This window comes from Leucoraja erinacea, unplaced genomic scaffold, assembly GCF_028641065.1.
Source record: "Leucoraja erinacea ecotype New England unplaced genomic scaffold, Leri_hhj_1 Leri_385S, whole genome shotgun sequence".
Taxonomy (NCBI): domain Eukaryota; kingdom Metazoa; phylum Chordata; class Chondrichthyes; order Rajiformes; family Rajidae; genus Leucoraja; species Leucoraja erinaceus.
In genome coordinates this window covers 74,877-90,000 of record NW_026576286.1, presented here as the reverse complement: position 1 = coordinate 90,000, position 15,124 = coordinate 74,877, and the positions used below count along the sequence as shown (strand labels likewise).

The 15,124-nt window shown below is 47.2% G+C and overlaps 1 protein-coding gene across 1 annotated transcript in view; it reads left to right on the top strand.

The window, feature by feature from the left end:
* LOC129693673 (uncharacterized) overlaps positions 1–15,124 on the top strand; it is a 75,277-nt gene that overhangs the window by 21,624 nt on the left and 38,529 nt on the right. Inside the window, exons 9-12 of the mRNA XM_055630456.1 lie at positions 620–734; positions 3,270–3,388; positions 4,865–5,099; positions 13,805–13,908. Coding sequence (XP_055486431.1) covers positions 620–734; positions 3,270–3,388; positions 4,865–5,099; positions 13,805–13,908 — 573 coding nt within the window. The remainder of the gene's footprint in view (positions 1–619; positions 735–3,269; positions 3,389–4,864; positions 5,100–13,804; positions 13,909–15,124) is intronic.

Here is a 15,124-nt window from a genome sequence, read left to right as displayed (position 1 = left end):
CGGCGGCTGTCACTCTACTAAACAACGTACCTCGGTGACTGCCAATCACCCCCCCCCCCCCCCCCCACACCCACCCCCCCCCCCCCCCCCCCCCCCGCGCCCCCCCCCCCCCCCCCCCCCCCACCCCCCCCCCCCGCCCCCCCCCCCCTCCCCCCCCCCCCCAAGTTTTCTAATAGCATTTTTATTTTTTTTTTTTTTTTTTTATATTAAATCGTTTGCTATGTCGCTCTTCAAGGGAGATGCTAAATGCATTTCGTTGTCTCTGTACTGTACACTGACAATGACAATTAAAATTGAATTGAATCTGAATCTGAATCTACAGGCGACTGCCGGCACCCGTGATGGGTCGCCGAAATTTTCAACATGTTGGAAATTTAGCGGCTCCCAGAAAGACACTACAACTCTTTGGAGACCTCTCATGACCATAGGGGACCTCTCGCAACCATAGGGGACCTCTCGCGTCCTTCTGGTCTCCGCTGACTTTTCAACACGTTGGAAATTTCTGCGACCTATCACGCCTGTAAAGGTCGCGCAAGTGGGACAGGCCCTTAACATTTGTAATACAAAAAGTGTCCAATTATGTTGAAGTAACTGTCCAGTATACTTTGTTCCATTTCAGGGTGACGTTTCACGGCAATCACCGCGTGTCACTGACAGTGGCCCCGTGCCTGAGCGCGAGTCTTGGTCAGCAAACGCCACCTACAACAACGAGCTGGACAGTGAAAGTAATGCGGGTAAAGCAAATCTCCTAGAATTCTAGTAAAGTGCAGTTCTGTCCATTCACAAACCCATAGATTTTTCCATTGACAAATTCAGTGAAAGGCTACGTTAAGATACTGAACAGCTATTAAGATCAACATCTGCACCCCGGGGGCATGAACATCGAATTCTCCCAATTTTGTTAGTCCTTGCTGTCTCCTCCCCTTCCTCAGCCCCCCTGCTGTCTCCTCCCATCCCCCAGCCTTCTGGCTACTCCTCCTTTTCCCTTTCTTGTCCTCACCCACCCCCGCCCCCGATCAGTCTGAAGAAGGGTTTCGGCCCGAAACGTTGCCTATTTCCTTCGCTCCATAGATGCTGCTGCACCCGCTGAGTTTCTCTCCAGCTTTTTTGTGTAACCAGCTATTAAGATCAAGACTGATTTGATTAAGTGTTCCCAACAACCCTGGAAACTTTTAAATCAAAAATATGTCTCTCTTTGCATTAAAAATATATACGTCTCTGCCTGTGTTGCTGGGTGTCTTCTCTGGTGATGCTCTGCCAGGCCTGTATTGCAGCCATCTTTAGCTTATGCTTGTTTTGGGAGCTAGTCCCCCTCAGTTTTCTCTTCAGCATATAAAAGGCATGCTCAATTGGGTTCAGATCCGGTGGTTGACATGGCCACTCAAGAATTGACAATTTTTTAGTTTTGAAAAACTCCTTTGTTGCTTTAGCAGTATGTTTGGGATCATTGACTTGCTGTAGAATGAGTATTGAGGCATTTGTTAGAACTTGAGCAGATAGGATGTGTCTTTAGAATTTAGAATCTCAAATTGTGGAGTACAAAGCTAAATAAATACATGATAATAATAATAATAATAAATGAAATGAGACTCCTCCTAATAGACGAACCAGACCAATTCTCAACGAGTTGGTCTCCATTTATTGATTTCTTGGATTCATGTGGTGCAACAGTATCGTAAAAATTAAAGGTTGAAAGATAATAATAATAATACATTTTATTTATGGGCGCCTTTCAAGAGTCTCAAGGACACCTTACAAAATTTTAGCAAGTAGAGGAAAAACATGTAAGCGGAATGAAATAAATAGTAGAGACATGACTAGTACACAAATTAAAGACAGAATTCAATTCAAATCACAATATGAGGCACAGATGAAAAGGGAGGGGGACGTGGGGCTAAGGATAGGCAGAGGTGAATAGGTGGGTCTTGAGGCGGGACTGGAAGATGGTGAGGGACACGGAATTGCGGATCAGTTGGGGGAGGGAGTTCCAGAGCCTGGGAGCTGCCCTGGAGAAGGCTCTGTCTCCAAAACTGCGGAGGTTGGATTTGTGGATGGAGAGGAGACTGGCTGATGTGGATCTGAGGGACCGTGAGGGTTGGTAGGGGGAGAGGAGGTCAGTGAGATATGGGGGGGCCAGATGGTGGAGGGCTTTGTAGGTGAGGACCAGGATTTTGTAGGTGATCCGGTGGGAGATGGGAAGCCAGTGAAGTTGTTTGAGGACTGGAGTGATGTGATGCCAGGATTTGGTGTGGGTGATGAGTCGGGCGGCTGCGTTCTGGACCAGTTGGAGTCGGTTGATGTAGGTGGAGCTGATGCCAAGGAGAAGTGAGTTGCAGTAGTCCAGTCGGGAGGAGATGAAGGCATGGATGAGTCTTTCAGCAGCGGGAGGTGCTGGGACTTTATGATGGGTCTTTATCGCAAATGTTATGGAGGACACTGTATAATAATTGTTCAATTAATAAATTAAACAATGATAAAGATCCAACAATACACCTCTGACACACTAATTAGATCCCTTTCATGTCTCTAAAGCTCTAGATAAAGAATTAACAATTAACAAAGAAGTATACAATGAACTCTTTAAGGACGAAGCCATGTCTCAAAAGAGGTAAACACAAAATGTTGGAGTAACTCAGCGGGCGAGGCAGCTTCTCTGGAGAGTAGGAATGGGCGACATTTCGGGTCGAGACCCTTCTTCAGACGGATGTCAAGGGAGGTGGCGGGACAAAGATAGAATGTAGTCTGAGACAGTAAGACTAGTGGGAGAAGAACTGGGAAGGGGATGGAGAGAGAAAGCAAGAGCTATCTGAAGTTAGAGAAGTCAATGTTCATACCGCTGGGGTGTAAACTACCCAAGCGAAATATGAGGTGCTGTTCCTCCAATTTGTGCGCCAGGCCTCACTCTTGACAATGGAGGAGGCCAGAACAGAACAGAAAGGTCGGTTTGGGAATGGGAGGGGGAGTTGAAGTGCTGAGCCACCGGGAGATCAGGTTGGTTAATGCAGACCGAGTGGAGGTGTTCAGTAAAACAATCGCCGAGCCTGCTCTTGGTCTCATCATAGGTATGTCCAAAAAGCTTGCGCCACACGCAATGCTCTCGTAATTTTGTCTGGATTAAGGAAGGTGCCAGTTGTGGGTAATTGTGTGGTAGATCTATATTGTGATCTTTAGGACCTGCTGTGGTATTGTGATCTTGCATCAGTTGTGGGTTTGCACTTGCCCACTCAGTGCAAAGGTTTTCACTGACACATTTACCTTTGTCTCAAAAGATGCTGCCACAGGCACAGACTCCAAGACGAGCTTCTCCGAGAAGGAAATCCAGACTGTGATTTGGAAAATCGTCATCGGAGCTGAGGAGCAATTGAAAGCCAAAGCCTCAGAAACAAAAGTGAGACGGATAATATTACCCCAAATCTCTGGTTACTTGCTTGTCTGTTGGACTACTTGCATTTAGACAATTGCTAGGGTGTAAACTACCCAAGCGAAATATGAGGTGCTGCTCCTCCAATTTACGGTGGTGCTCACTCTGGCCATGGAGGAGGCCCAGGACAGAAAGGTCGGATTGGGAATGGGAGGGGGAGTTGAAGTGCTGAGCCACCGGGAGATCAGGTTGGTTATTGAAAACCGAGCGGAGGTGTTGGGCAAAGCGATCGCCAAGCTAGCGCCTCCATCTAATTTACTGACTCCCATCCAATTCCTCCACCAGGTCATGAGTAGTTCAAAGAAATTGTGTGGTCACCTATGTTTAATCAATAATGTTTTATTATTAATGTTTTATGTGTCATTCCTGACTGTCACTGTATGTCGTTGTTACTTGTGGGCGGAGCACCAAGGCAAATCCCTTGTATGCGAATACTTGGCCATTATTCATTCATTCATTCATTAATACTGGGATCTTCCTTTCAAGCAAAAGCTTGCTATATTCTAAAGAGGAGCTGGTGATTTTTCTCCCCCCCCCCCCCCCCACCCTTCTGTTCTGTCCATTGCCAAGGATTAGGAACCTTAGATATTTGGGAGTTTGAGGCTATACATAAATTGGAGAAATATGTTCAATTTAAAATAAATTGCAATGAATTTAGACTTTTGCTGATAGAGCGTGGAATCGGGCCCTTCGGCCTGCCGAGTCCGCACAGACCAGCAATCATCCCGTACACGAACACTATCATACACACCAGGCACAATTTTTACCGAAGCCAATTAACCTGCAAACCCGTACGTCTTTGGAATATGGGAGGAAACCAGAGCGCCCGGAGGACTCTCACGGGGAGAACGTAAAACTCTGTACAGACCAAAGATCCTATAGCGGAGCAAGATGGACCACTCCTGCTAAATGCAATGGGCTGATGTGTAGTACGCAACGGAGCAGAAAGTGAGCCTTTTATTCATCCATTTCAGTAACCCGACCCGCAGTGTAATCAACGTTGCGGGGGAACAGTTTGTGTTAATAAATTAAAAATGAGGAGAAGATTTTTACCAACTAACTTTTATTTTTACGAGGATGTTTCCGTAACCGGCTTCCGTATCCTACGGGATCTTTGGTGCGGAGACGGAAGCCGGTTATGGAAATGGGGCCGAAAATTACCCATGAAGCTGCCCATGACCGCACTACGTCTTTTTCGTCGAGTGGACCATCTTGCTCGCTATAGGATCTTTGGTACAGACAGCACCCGAAGTCAGGATCGAACCCGGGTCTCTGGCGCTGTGAGGCAGCAACAGAGTTGATGGGTTTTTTTCCCCTCCTCTCTGTTCTGTTAATCACCAAGGATTAGGGACCTGTGAGTTGGGAGTTTGGTGCTGTACATTAAATACAAAAAAGTTGCTGCAATTGAAAATAATTTCCAACGAATTGTGACTTCTATTTTAGTTGTTGCGAGATGCCTCCCCCAGGAAGACTGGGCCTGCCGATTCCCCCAGGGTGACTGGGCCTGCAGCCTCCCCCAGGGTGCATGGATCTGCCGATTCCCCCAGGGTGACTGGACCTGCGGCCTCCCCCAGGGCAACTGGGGCCACAGCCGCCAACAGGAAGTCCCTGGATACTGTTGGCAAAAGTACATCTCTAATCAAAACTTGGAATTTCAGGAGTAAAAATCATAAATCGGGTAAGGACTGAAGGTTTTCAATATCACAATTGTAACTTGCTGAACATTTTCAGTTTGCTCGCCTTTCTCTCCCAAGTCTCTTCTACTCCTGCACCTATTTTCTGAAGGAGGGTCTCGACCCGAAACGTCTAGATGCAGGAAGATTGTTCCCGATGTTGGGGAAGTCCAGGACAAGGGGTCACAGCTTAAGGGATAAGGGGGAAATCCTTTAAAACCGAGATGAGAAGAACTTTTTTCACACAGAGAGTGGTGAATCTCTGGAACTCTCTGCCACAGAGGGTAGTTGAGGCCAGTTCATTGGGCTATATTTAAGAGGGAGTTAGATGTGGCCCTTGTGGCTAAGGGGATCAGGGGGTATGGAGAGAAGGCAGGTACGGGATACTGAGTTGGATGATCAGCCATGATCATATTGAATGGCGGTGCAGGCTCGAAGGGCCGAATGGCCTACTCCTGCACCTAATTTCTATGTTTCTATGTCACCCATTCCTCCTCTCCAGAGATGCTGCCTGTCCCGCTGAGCTACTCCGGTATTTTGTGTCCATCTTCAATTTAAACCAGCATCTGCAGTTCCTTTCGACCTACAGTATTTTAGACAATAGGTGCTGGAGTAGGCCATTCGGCCCTTCGAGCCAGCACCGCCATTCAATGTGATCATGGCTGATCATCCACAATCAGTACCCTGTTCCTGCCTTGTCCCCATATCCCATATCTTTAAGAGCCCTATCTAGCTCTCTCTTGAAAGTATCCAGAGAACCGGCCTCCACCGCCATCTGAGGCAGAGAATTCTGTGGACTTACAACTCTGTGTGAAAAAGTGTTTCCTCATCTCCATTCTAAATGGCTTGCCCCTTATTCTTAAACTGAGACCCCAGGTTCTGGACTCCCCCAACATCAGGAACATGTTTCATGCCTCTAGCGTGTCCAAATCCTTAATTTCAATGATCCCCTCTTATCCTTCTAAACTCCAGAGTATACAAGCCCAGCCCCTCCATTCTCTCACATATGATAGCCCCGCCATTCTGGGAATTAACCTTGTAAACCTACGCTGCATTCCCTTAGTAATAGCAAGGATGTCCTTCCTCAAATTAGGGGACCAAAACTGCACACAAAACTGCAGAAGGACCTCTTTGCTTCTATACTCAACTCCTCTTGTTATGAAGGCCAACATGCTATGTTTCTATGTTTAAGAAGGAACTGCAGATGCTGGAAAATCGAAGGTAGACAAAAATGCTGGAAAAACTCAATGGGTGAGGGGACTGAAGAAGGATTTCGACCCGAAACGTTGCCTATTTCCTTCGCTCCATAGATGCTACCTTACCCACTGAGTTTCTCCAGCATTTGTGACTACCTGCTATGTTTCTATGCCTATGTTTCTAATCAGAGATGGACGCACTGATATGTTCTGTATTCATGCCTTCGATATTCCGTTGTGCTGAAGCAAAGCAAGAATTTTATTGTCCTATCTGGGACGCATGACAATAGAATCTTGAATCTCTTGAATCTTGCAGAGGAACAAATTAGTCACAGGTATAAACCATCTGGTTTGCCAAGCATGTTCTTTTATTCAATAAGCTGATGGCTGTCATTTTGTCCTTCCCTGGTAAGCTTTTGCCCCTTATGCATTATCAAGAATTTATCGCCCTCTCAAAAAATATTGGAAGACTGCTTTTTATAGATACTTTTGTAGATACTTTTTTAAAGGTGAGACCAAAAGGATAATGTTTTACCTGGCTGAGGAATCTAGAACCAAAGATCTAATGATAAAATCTCTTCACGCAGATCATGGTGAATCTCTACCCGATACGCCCCTGGAGACTTATCAGTTCATTCAAGACAGAGGGAGAATTCTGGATCTTATGGGAATCGAGAGATAGGAACTGCAAAGGAAATTTGAGGTGTTATTGATCAGTGGAGGAGGCTCTCAAGGTCCCATGGCCTCTTCTGTTCATATTTCGCATGTTCTTATAGTAACAGTGAAGTTAAAAACTCAAAGGTTACACAAAAAAGCTGGAGAAACTCAGCGGGTGCAGCAGCATCTATGGAGCGAAGGAAATAGGCAACGTTTCGGGCTGAAACCGTTCTTCAGACTGATGGGGGTGGGGGAGAAGAAAGGAAAGAGGAGGAGAAGGAGCCTGAAGGCTGGGGGATGGGAGGAGACAGCAGGAGGGCTGAGGAAGGGGAGGAGACAGGAAGGACTAACAAAATTGGATGAATTCATCGTTCATGCCCCCAGGATGCAGACTCCCCAAGCGGAATATGAGGTGCTGTTCCTCCAATTTCCGGTGTTGCTCGCTCTGGCAATGGAGGTGACCCAGGACAGAGAGGTTGGATACGGAGTGGGAGGGGGAGTTGAAGTGTTGAGCCACCGGGAGGTCAGGTTGGTTGATAAATTTAAAACACATTTTGCCCATTAAAAAAAAAAAAAAAAAAATTCCAAGCTCACGAATAAAGGGAAAGAAAAACAAAAAGTTGGGGAAAGATCTTTGGAATTCCCCAGCCCTTACATCGGTGAATGTTCATTCATAAAATATATTTAAGACAGATAATAGGTTTCTGTGCATCCTGCCGAAGATTCAGTTCCATACCCCATAAATCCTAATCGTCTGAGCACCAGTCTTCCAACGGAGGGGCTGGCATGGAAGTTTGCTCCTTGACTATCAGTATCCCATATGTAATTGTCCTACTTGAGTTGAAGTACCTGCCAATCTTTACTTACTTACTGCCTATGATGCCTCCTGGCATGTAGGGCAGCAACGGAGGTCCTCCACTCAGTAGTGTAGATTCCTTCAGTTGCTGTTTCCGTAACATATTTGTTTTACGAGACAGGGGTTGTTGGCCCTGTGCTCAACCTCCAACCTGGAGGACCAGTGGATCGCTGTTTGTCTTCGACCTGTCCAGCATGGGAGACCCTAACATGCTTCTGTCTCCGTTCTTATGTTAAATCCAAGATCTGTCATCCCATTTGCCCTCAGCCCCACCCTCCAGGCTTCGATACCCCCTTACTTACCCTGCTTGACCGTCCTTCCTTCATTGGAAGGCTACCTGAAGGGGGAGAGAGTGAAGGAAGATTGTTCCCGATGTTGGGGAAGTCCAGAACTAGGGGTCACAGTTTAAGGATAAGAGGGAAGTCTTTTAGGACCGAGATGAGAAAATCATTTTTTACACAGAGAGTGGTGAATCTGTGGAGGCCAGTTCATTGGCTATATTTAAGAGGGAGTTAGATGTGGCCCTTGTGGCTAAAGGGACCAGGGGGTATGGAGAGAAGGCAGGGATGGGATACTGAGTTTGGATGATCATATCGAATGGCGGTGCAGCCTGGAAGGGCCGAATGGTCTACTCCTGCACCTATTTTCTATGTTTCTATGAATGGCATTGATGAGACTATCAGGAGCCGCCACTGCCGTGCGTTTGAGTCAGCAGAGGTTATGTAACGGCCTCCAGGTGCTGTGGCCAGTTCAATGTGCTGTTGGCGAGGGCTCTGAGGTCTACCCCTCCACCAGGGGGCGGAGGACAGTGCAGTCGAAAATGACGTGCTGCCGTGCTGTTTGCTGGTCTGCTCCACACACATGCAGGCTGCTGATGGACGCAGCCCCCAGCCATGCATGTTGGCGTTGAACCGGCCGACCCCTGTACGGAGCCGCTTCAAGGCAATAGACAATAGGTGCAGGAGTAGGCCATTTGGCCCTTCGAGCCTGCACTGCCCTCCGACCCCCTGGTGGTGGGGTGGATCTCATGGCCCTCGACAACAGCTGGCCACTTCGCCTGGAGGGCGTTACATAACCTCTGCTGCCTATTTGTCTATTGTCTATTGACATACTAGGTCAACGTTCTGCCCCATCCCGGCAGAGTGAGAGAAGCAAAGAATGGAGTAAAAATGTGGTGCCTGGTGTAAATTTATGATCGCCCCTTCGTAAACCCGAACCTAAATGTTTGTTTTAAAATGCAAAAAAAATCCCTTTTGTCGGAGCGAATGTTGACTGCCTGATGAGAAGTGACAGGTGGCAGCGGTGCATGCAACGCAGGATCAACTGGGTCTTAGTGTCGCACGGTTTATTGCGGCGCCGATTGGCCTAGGAACTGGGTGCGGCCCGGGTCCCTGGAGCGTGTAATCGGTGGACGTAGCCTGCAGGCTGAGCAAAGATTTGGCCAGAAAAATTGGGCAAGCATGCAGCGAGGTAACGAATCATCAGTGGGAGTCTGAATGCACTTTGAGGTGCGTTTCTTCGTCTGTGTGGTCTAAAGCTAAGATTTTCAGAGAGTCCCTTCGGCAGAACCCCGTCGCAAAGATCTCCCAACGGGTTCCGCTTCAAGACTGCGTCGAGTAGACGAAGGATTAGAAATCTGTGGTGTTTGGACATCTGCGTGCAAAATAAGAGTCTGGAAAACAGGAAGAGACGGCGGAGGCAATGGAGAGCGAGTGCTGTGCGGAAATGCTTCCTGCACCCGAAGGCCACGGGGACAGAACACATGTGGAAGGTTCTGGATATCTGCCCCCGGGCTCCAAACAGGGTGAGATTACTGATGTCTTTGTAAAGAAGTCAAAGAATGTGGAGGAGGAGAAGCCAATTTTGCGTAGCAATGGTAATAATGGGGAGAGCTGCGAGTTGAACGGAACAACAGGAAATCGGGAACTCATGGGTGAATGCGCACAGGACGCTGGAGAATTTGGGACGATCTCCAGCAACGTGGCACCACCCACTAAACCCGATGATTCCACGCCCTCTGGAAGCGAAGGGCTTCTGGAGATGGAATCTACAGGCAATGGGGTAACTGTAGCAGCGCAGGTGGCAAAGACAAACATGCCCGAGCCGTGTACATCCGAGCATGAAGCGAATGGGCCAACCGACCTTGGTCCGCACGTCCTCGAGGCAGAGACACCGCAAACAAACGTGCTTGAATCCGTCATCTCCGAGCCTGATCTGGCCATCTCGGAGCTCGGAGCCAAAGAGTCAAACCTTCTGGAGTCGGCAGCCTCCGAGCCTGAAGGTGAGAGGAAATCCCATCCCGAGAGCAAGCCAAAAGGCGGAGGGACAGACCTGCCAGGGTCAGTGATCTTTGCGGCTGACGGCGAAGAATTAAACTGCGCGGGGGTGTCCATTTGTGGGCCTGAAGCTGGACGGTCAAACCTTCCTGAGTCGATCGTCTCCAAGACTGAAGCTGAAAGGAAACCTCAGCATGGATTGCCCGTCTCCAAGCCTGACGAGGAAGGGGCAAACCACGCAGGGTGCATTGCCCCGAGGCTTGAAGCTGCAGAATTGGACTGTCCCAGGTCAATGTTCCCTGAGCTTGACGATAGAGGGTCATTTCATTCAGAGAGGGCCATCTCTGGGCCTGAAGATGCTAAATTAACCATTCCTCCTCCAGAGGAGACCGATCCTGAAGATGACAAGCAAACCCCTTGGAAATCAGCAGTGTTCAAACTTGAAGATGAAGATACAAACGCACCTGGGTCCTCCATCGCTGGGGATGATGCTAAGTTGCCAATCAGTGTGTCTGAAGCTGGAAGTTCGGCTGTTCCTGGGTCGACGATGTGTAAAAATAAACCCAATCTATCTTTGAAGTTGGAGCTGCGACAAGAACAGAACTCAGTAAGTGTGGAGAATCCTAGTACGTCCCAACAGGAATCTGAATGTCGACGTGCAGAGGCTTCTGGCATAGAACATTTCAACGCTGGGGGAGGTTTACTCAATTTGCCTTTGGACGAGCTGGATAATTGTGAATTAAAAAATAGGGGCATTGACTTCCAGTCCAACGAGAATCTCTCCCACGATGCTAAAACAGCCGGCGATATAATTATCACTGAAGACTCGGTGGTGCTGGAAGCAGAAGAATGCATGGAAGAGCAGGTGAGCATTTCGGTCAATTGTTACAAAGCTCTGCCTGCCCCTGACGTCGATGGAGACTCCTTGTTAGCAGTTGAAGAATCTTCCCCAGCGACTGGGACCCGGGCAGATATTTCAGACGTCGCCACAGTTGCAGTGGAACCGCCAGTCGGTTCTCAGTCAAAGGTTCAAGATCCAAAAGGTGCCTTTAAGGTGCAGGACTGGCAGGAAGAACAGACTGCCGACATCAACCAAGGTGGCACTCCACCCTCCACTGTAACAGGCTCAGAAACCCAAGAGGAGCTGATGCCCTCGGTGACAAACAAGCTGCGGAAGAGGAGGAGGAGGAGCAGGAGGAGGAAGAGGAGATCCTGCAGCTCCTCACGGACAGACTGCGCATTGGGGCAAGTTGATGTCTCAGCAGCCAGGTGTCTCCAGCCGGAAGAGAGCACCGTTCCATTGTCGCACGTCACTGGAGGGATGTGTTCCGCTGGGCTCGGGTCGAAAGAGTTTAGAAGCGAAGAGCCACAAGTTGATCGAATGGACGTTTCCAATTCGGAGATGATAGGTGTACGAGTGGGCTGGGATCAACCCAGAGAATGTGCTGAAAGTAAGCATGTTTTCCATACCAAATCAGTTTTTAGTTTGTTATTCATTTTCAGGCAAGTCATTACACCAATGTTAAGGTAGACAAAAATGCTGGAGAAACTCAGCGGGTGAGGCAGCATCCATAGATGCTGCCTCACCCGCTGAGTTTCTCCAGCATTTTTGTCTACCTTCGATTTTGCAGCATCTGCAGTTCCTTCTTAAACAGACCAATGTTAAGGATCAGCTTAGTTTTAAATTAGTTTATACCGAGGTACAGTGAGATGCACGTTTTTGTCTGCAACCCAGTCAGTGCAAAGACTATACATGATTAAGACTTTAAGATTTTGCCTTCCACCACAGTGAGGAGGTGTTTGGTGAACTCACTGTGGTGGATGTTAAATTTTTGTTGATTGTGTGTTTTTGTCATTTTTTTAATTATATGGTTGACTGCAGGGAAACAAAATTTTGTTCAGACCGAAAGGTCTGAATGACAATAAACAAATCTAATTATAATCGAGCCGTCCACAGTGTACAGATACAATATAAAGGGTATAACGCCTAGTGCAAGTCCAATCAAAGATATTTCAAAGGTCTCCAATGAGGTAGATGGGAGGTCAAAACTGGTCTCTAGCTGGTGAGAGGACGGTTCAGTTGCCTGATAACTTGGGAAGAAAATGTCCCTGAATCTGGAGGTAGGTGTTTTCATATTTCTGTACCTCTTGCCTGATGGGAGAGGGGAGAAGATGTAACTGGTCCTTGATTATGCTGGTGGCCTTGCCGAGGCAACGCCAAGTGTAGATGGAGTCAATGGATGGAAGGTCAGTTTGCATCCAGTGCTGGATGGAGCTGTTCCCAAACCATGCTGGGATGCATCCCAATAAAATGCTTTCAGCGGCACATCTGTAGCAGTTGGTGAGGGTCGATGGGCACTTGCCAAATTTCCTAAGCCTTCTAAGGAAGTAGAAGTATTTGTGTGCATTCTTACCCATTGCTTCGATGTGGCGGGCCCAGAACATATTGCTGGCACTAAGAACAGCTTCAGGAGTAGGTCATATAGACCCTTGAGTCTTCTATGCAATTCACTGCGATCATTTAACGGATGGTTTTAAGAGAGAGTTAGATAGAGCTCTAGGGGCTAGTGGAGTCAAGGGATATGGGGAGAAGGCTATTGATACCACAATGAATGGCGGTGCTGGCTCGAAGGGCCGAATGGCCTCCCCCGCACCTATTTTCTATGTTTCTATCTTTCTATTGCTGATCCTCTGCGGGACAGGCAGCATCTCTGGAGAGAAGGATTGGGTGAAGTTTTTTCGGGTCGAGACCCTTCTTCAGACACGACCCGAAACATCACCCATTCCTTCTCTCCAGAGATGCTGCCTGTCCTGCTGAGTTACTCCAGCTTGTGTGTAAAGAATTCCAAAGAAATCCCACCTTTTATCTTTTTTGGTATTTGCAATTCTTTTTTTCTCTCTCTCTCTCTCTCCCTTTCTATCTACATAAATAAACACTAGAAGCAGAATTAATCGACAATTGAAAAGTTTAATAATGTATGCTTGATGTATATGAAATGTTTTTTTTAACTATAATATGTAACTATGCTTTACCATAATATGTTTGCTTCTAATAAAAATAAATTAAAAAAATAAGGGAAAAGAAGAATCCTTCTTCAGACTAGTTTGTAGGGGGGTTGTACAGTGGGAAGGGAGAATGGGCAGGACAAAGGTTGAATTCAAAGGTTGAAGGATGGTTTTAAATAGGCAGGTTGTTAGACAAAGGCCAGAGGTGATTTTGCCCTCACATTCGCTACCCTAATCTAAGGACAATAGGTGACTCTGTTTAAAGGCTAGCTATCCTCCTTAGTGCCAAAAAACGTGAGTTATTTGTCGTATCCGATGCCGAGCTGGTCACAGATATCTCTGAGAAGGTAAAGGTTTATCTTAGTGACCTTGTGGGTAGCCTCGTGATTTAACGGTCCTTCTAAGTTAGCCTAAGCATCTTTCCAAAACATCAAATTGCTTTCCAAAGCAAGGCTTGGCATGTAGTGAAGGGAGGAACTGCAGATGCTGGTTTACCCCAAAGACAGACGCACAATGCTGGAGTAACTCAGTGGGACAGGCAGCATCTCTGGAGAGAAGGAATGGGTGACGTTTCAGGTCGAGACCCTTCTTCACATAATGCTTGCTGTTAATTTGGATGACAAGCATGCTGTTAGCTGACGACTCAATTTCAGCTGACACACACACACAGTTTAACCCTTGCATTGCTCAAGTTTAATAATAATGTATTTTACATCCAGACGATGCACTATCAAACGTTAACGATGAAAATGAGGCAGAACCTCTGACTCCAAGTGTAGGAGACTTGGAGGGAATGGAACTGAAAATGCAGACAATTGAGAAGGTAGGTGGCTCAAAATGATGGCAAGTTTATATGAATAAATCGGTGGACAATCCCAATTTCTCCAGCGTTCGATATCTCCCTCTCTCTGTTTATTTACCCCCCTTTTAGGTGCACTTTCACAAGCAATCAGGGACAGAGGGCCTTATCCTGAGAAGAGTTGAGACTACCTGGGTTAGTGGCTTGAGACCAGCAAGTTAACCCCATGGTTCTGCCGCTGTGACCTTAATAGTGGGTGATGTAATGTTAAAATTGTACAAGGCATTGGTGAGGCCAATTCTGGAGTATGGTGTACAATTTTGGTCGCCTAATTATAGGAAGGATGTCAACAAAATAGAGAGAGTACAGAGGAGATTTACTAGAATGTTGCCTGGGTTTCAGCAACTAAGTTACAGAGAAAGGTTGAACAAGTTAGGGCTTTATTCTTTGGAGCGCAGAAGGTTAAGGGGGGACTTGATAGAGGTTTTTAAAATGATGAGAGGGATAGACAGAGTTGACGTGGAAAAGCTTTTCCCACTGAGAGTAGGGAAGATTCAAACAAGGGGACATGACTTGAGAATTAAGGGACTGAAGTTTAGGGGTAACATGAGGGGGAACTTCTTTACTCAGAGAGTGGTGGCTGTGTGGAATGAGCATCCAGTGAAGGTGGTGGAGGCAGGTTCGTTTTTATCATTTAAAAATAAATTGGATAATTATATGGATGGGAAGGGAATGGAGGGTTATGGTCTTAGCGCAGGTAGATGGGACTAAGGGAGATTATGTGTTCGGCACGGACTAGAAGGGTCGAGATGGCCTGTTTCCGTTATATGGTTATATAGTTATATAGTGAAGGCTTGATTGTGGTGGGAGGTGCTGGTAGCAAAGATCCCACTTGGCGACTCAGTGGCAGAGGCAGCGGTAGAGATCCTGCCTTAAGGGCCTGTCCCACTTGGGTGTCATTTGCGCGCGAAGAATTTGTACATTCCAAAATCCTGGGGCGCCGCGCGCGATCGCGCATCACTGCCTACGTCACCACGCTTTCATATGAAGAAAGATTCAGGACTTTCATATGAAGAAAGACTGGATAGACTCGGCTTGTACTCACTAGAATTTAGAAGATTGAGGGAGGATCTTATAGAAACATGCAAAATTCTTAAGGGGTTGGACAGGCTAGATGCAGGAAGATTGTTCCCGATGTTGGGGAAGTCCAGAACAAGGGGTCACAGTTTAAGGATAAGGG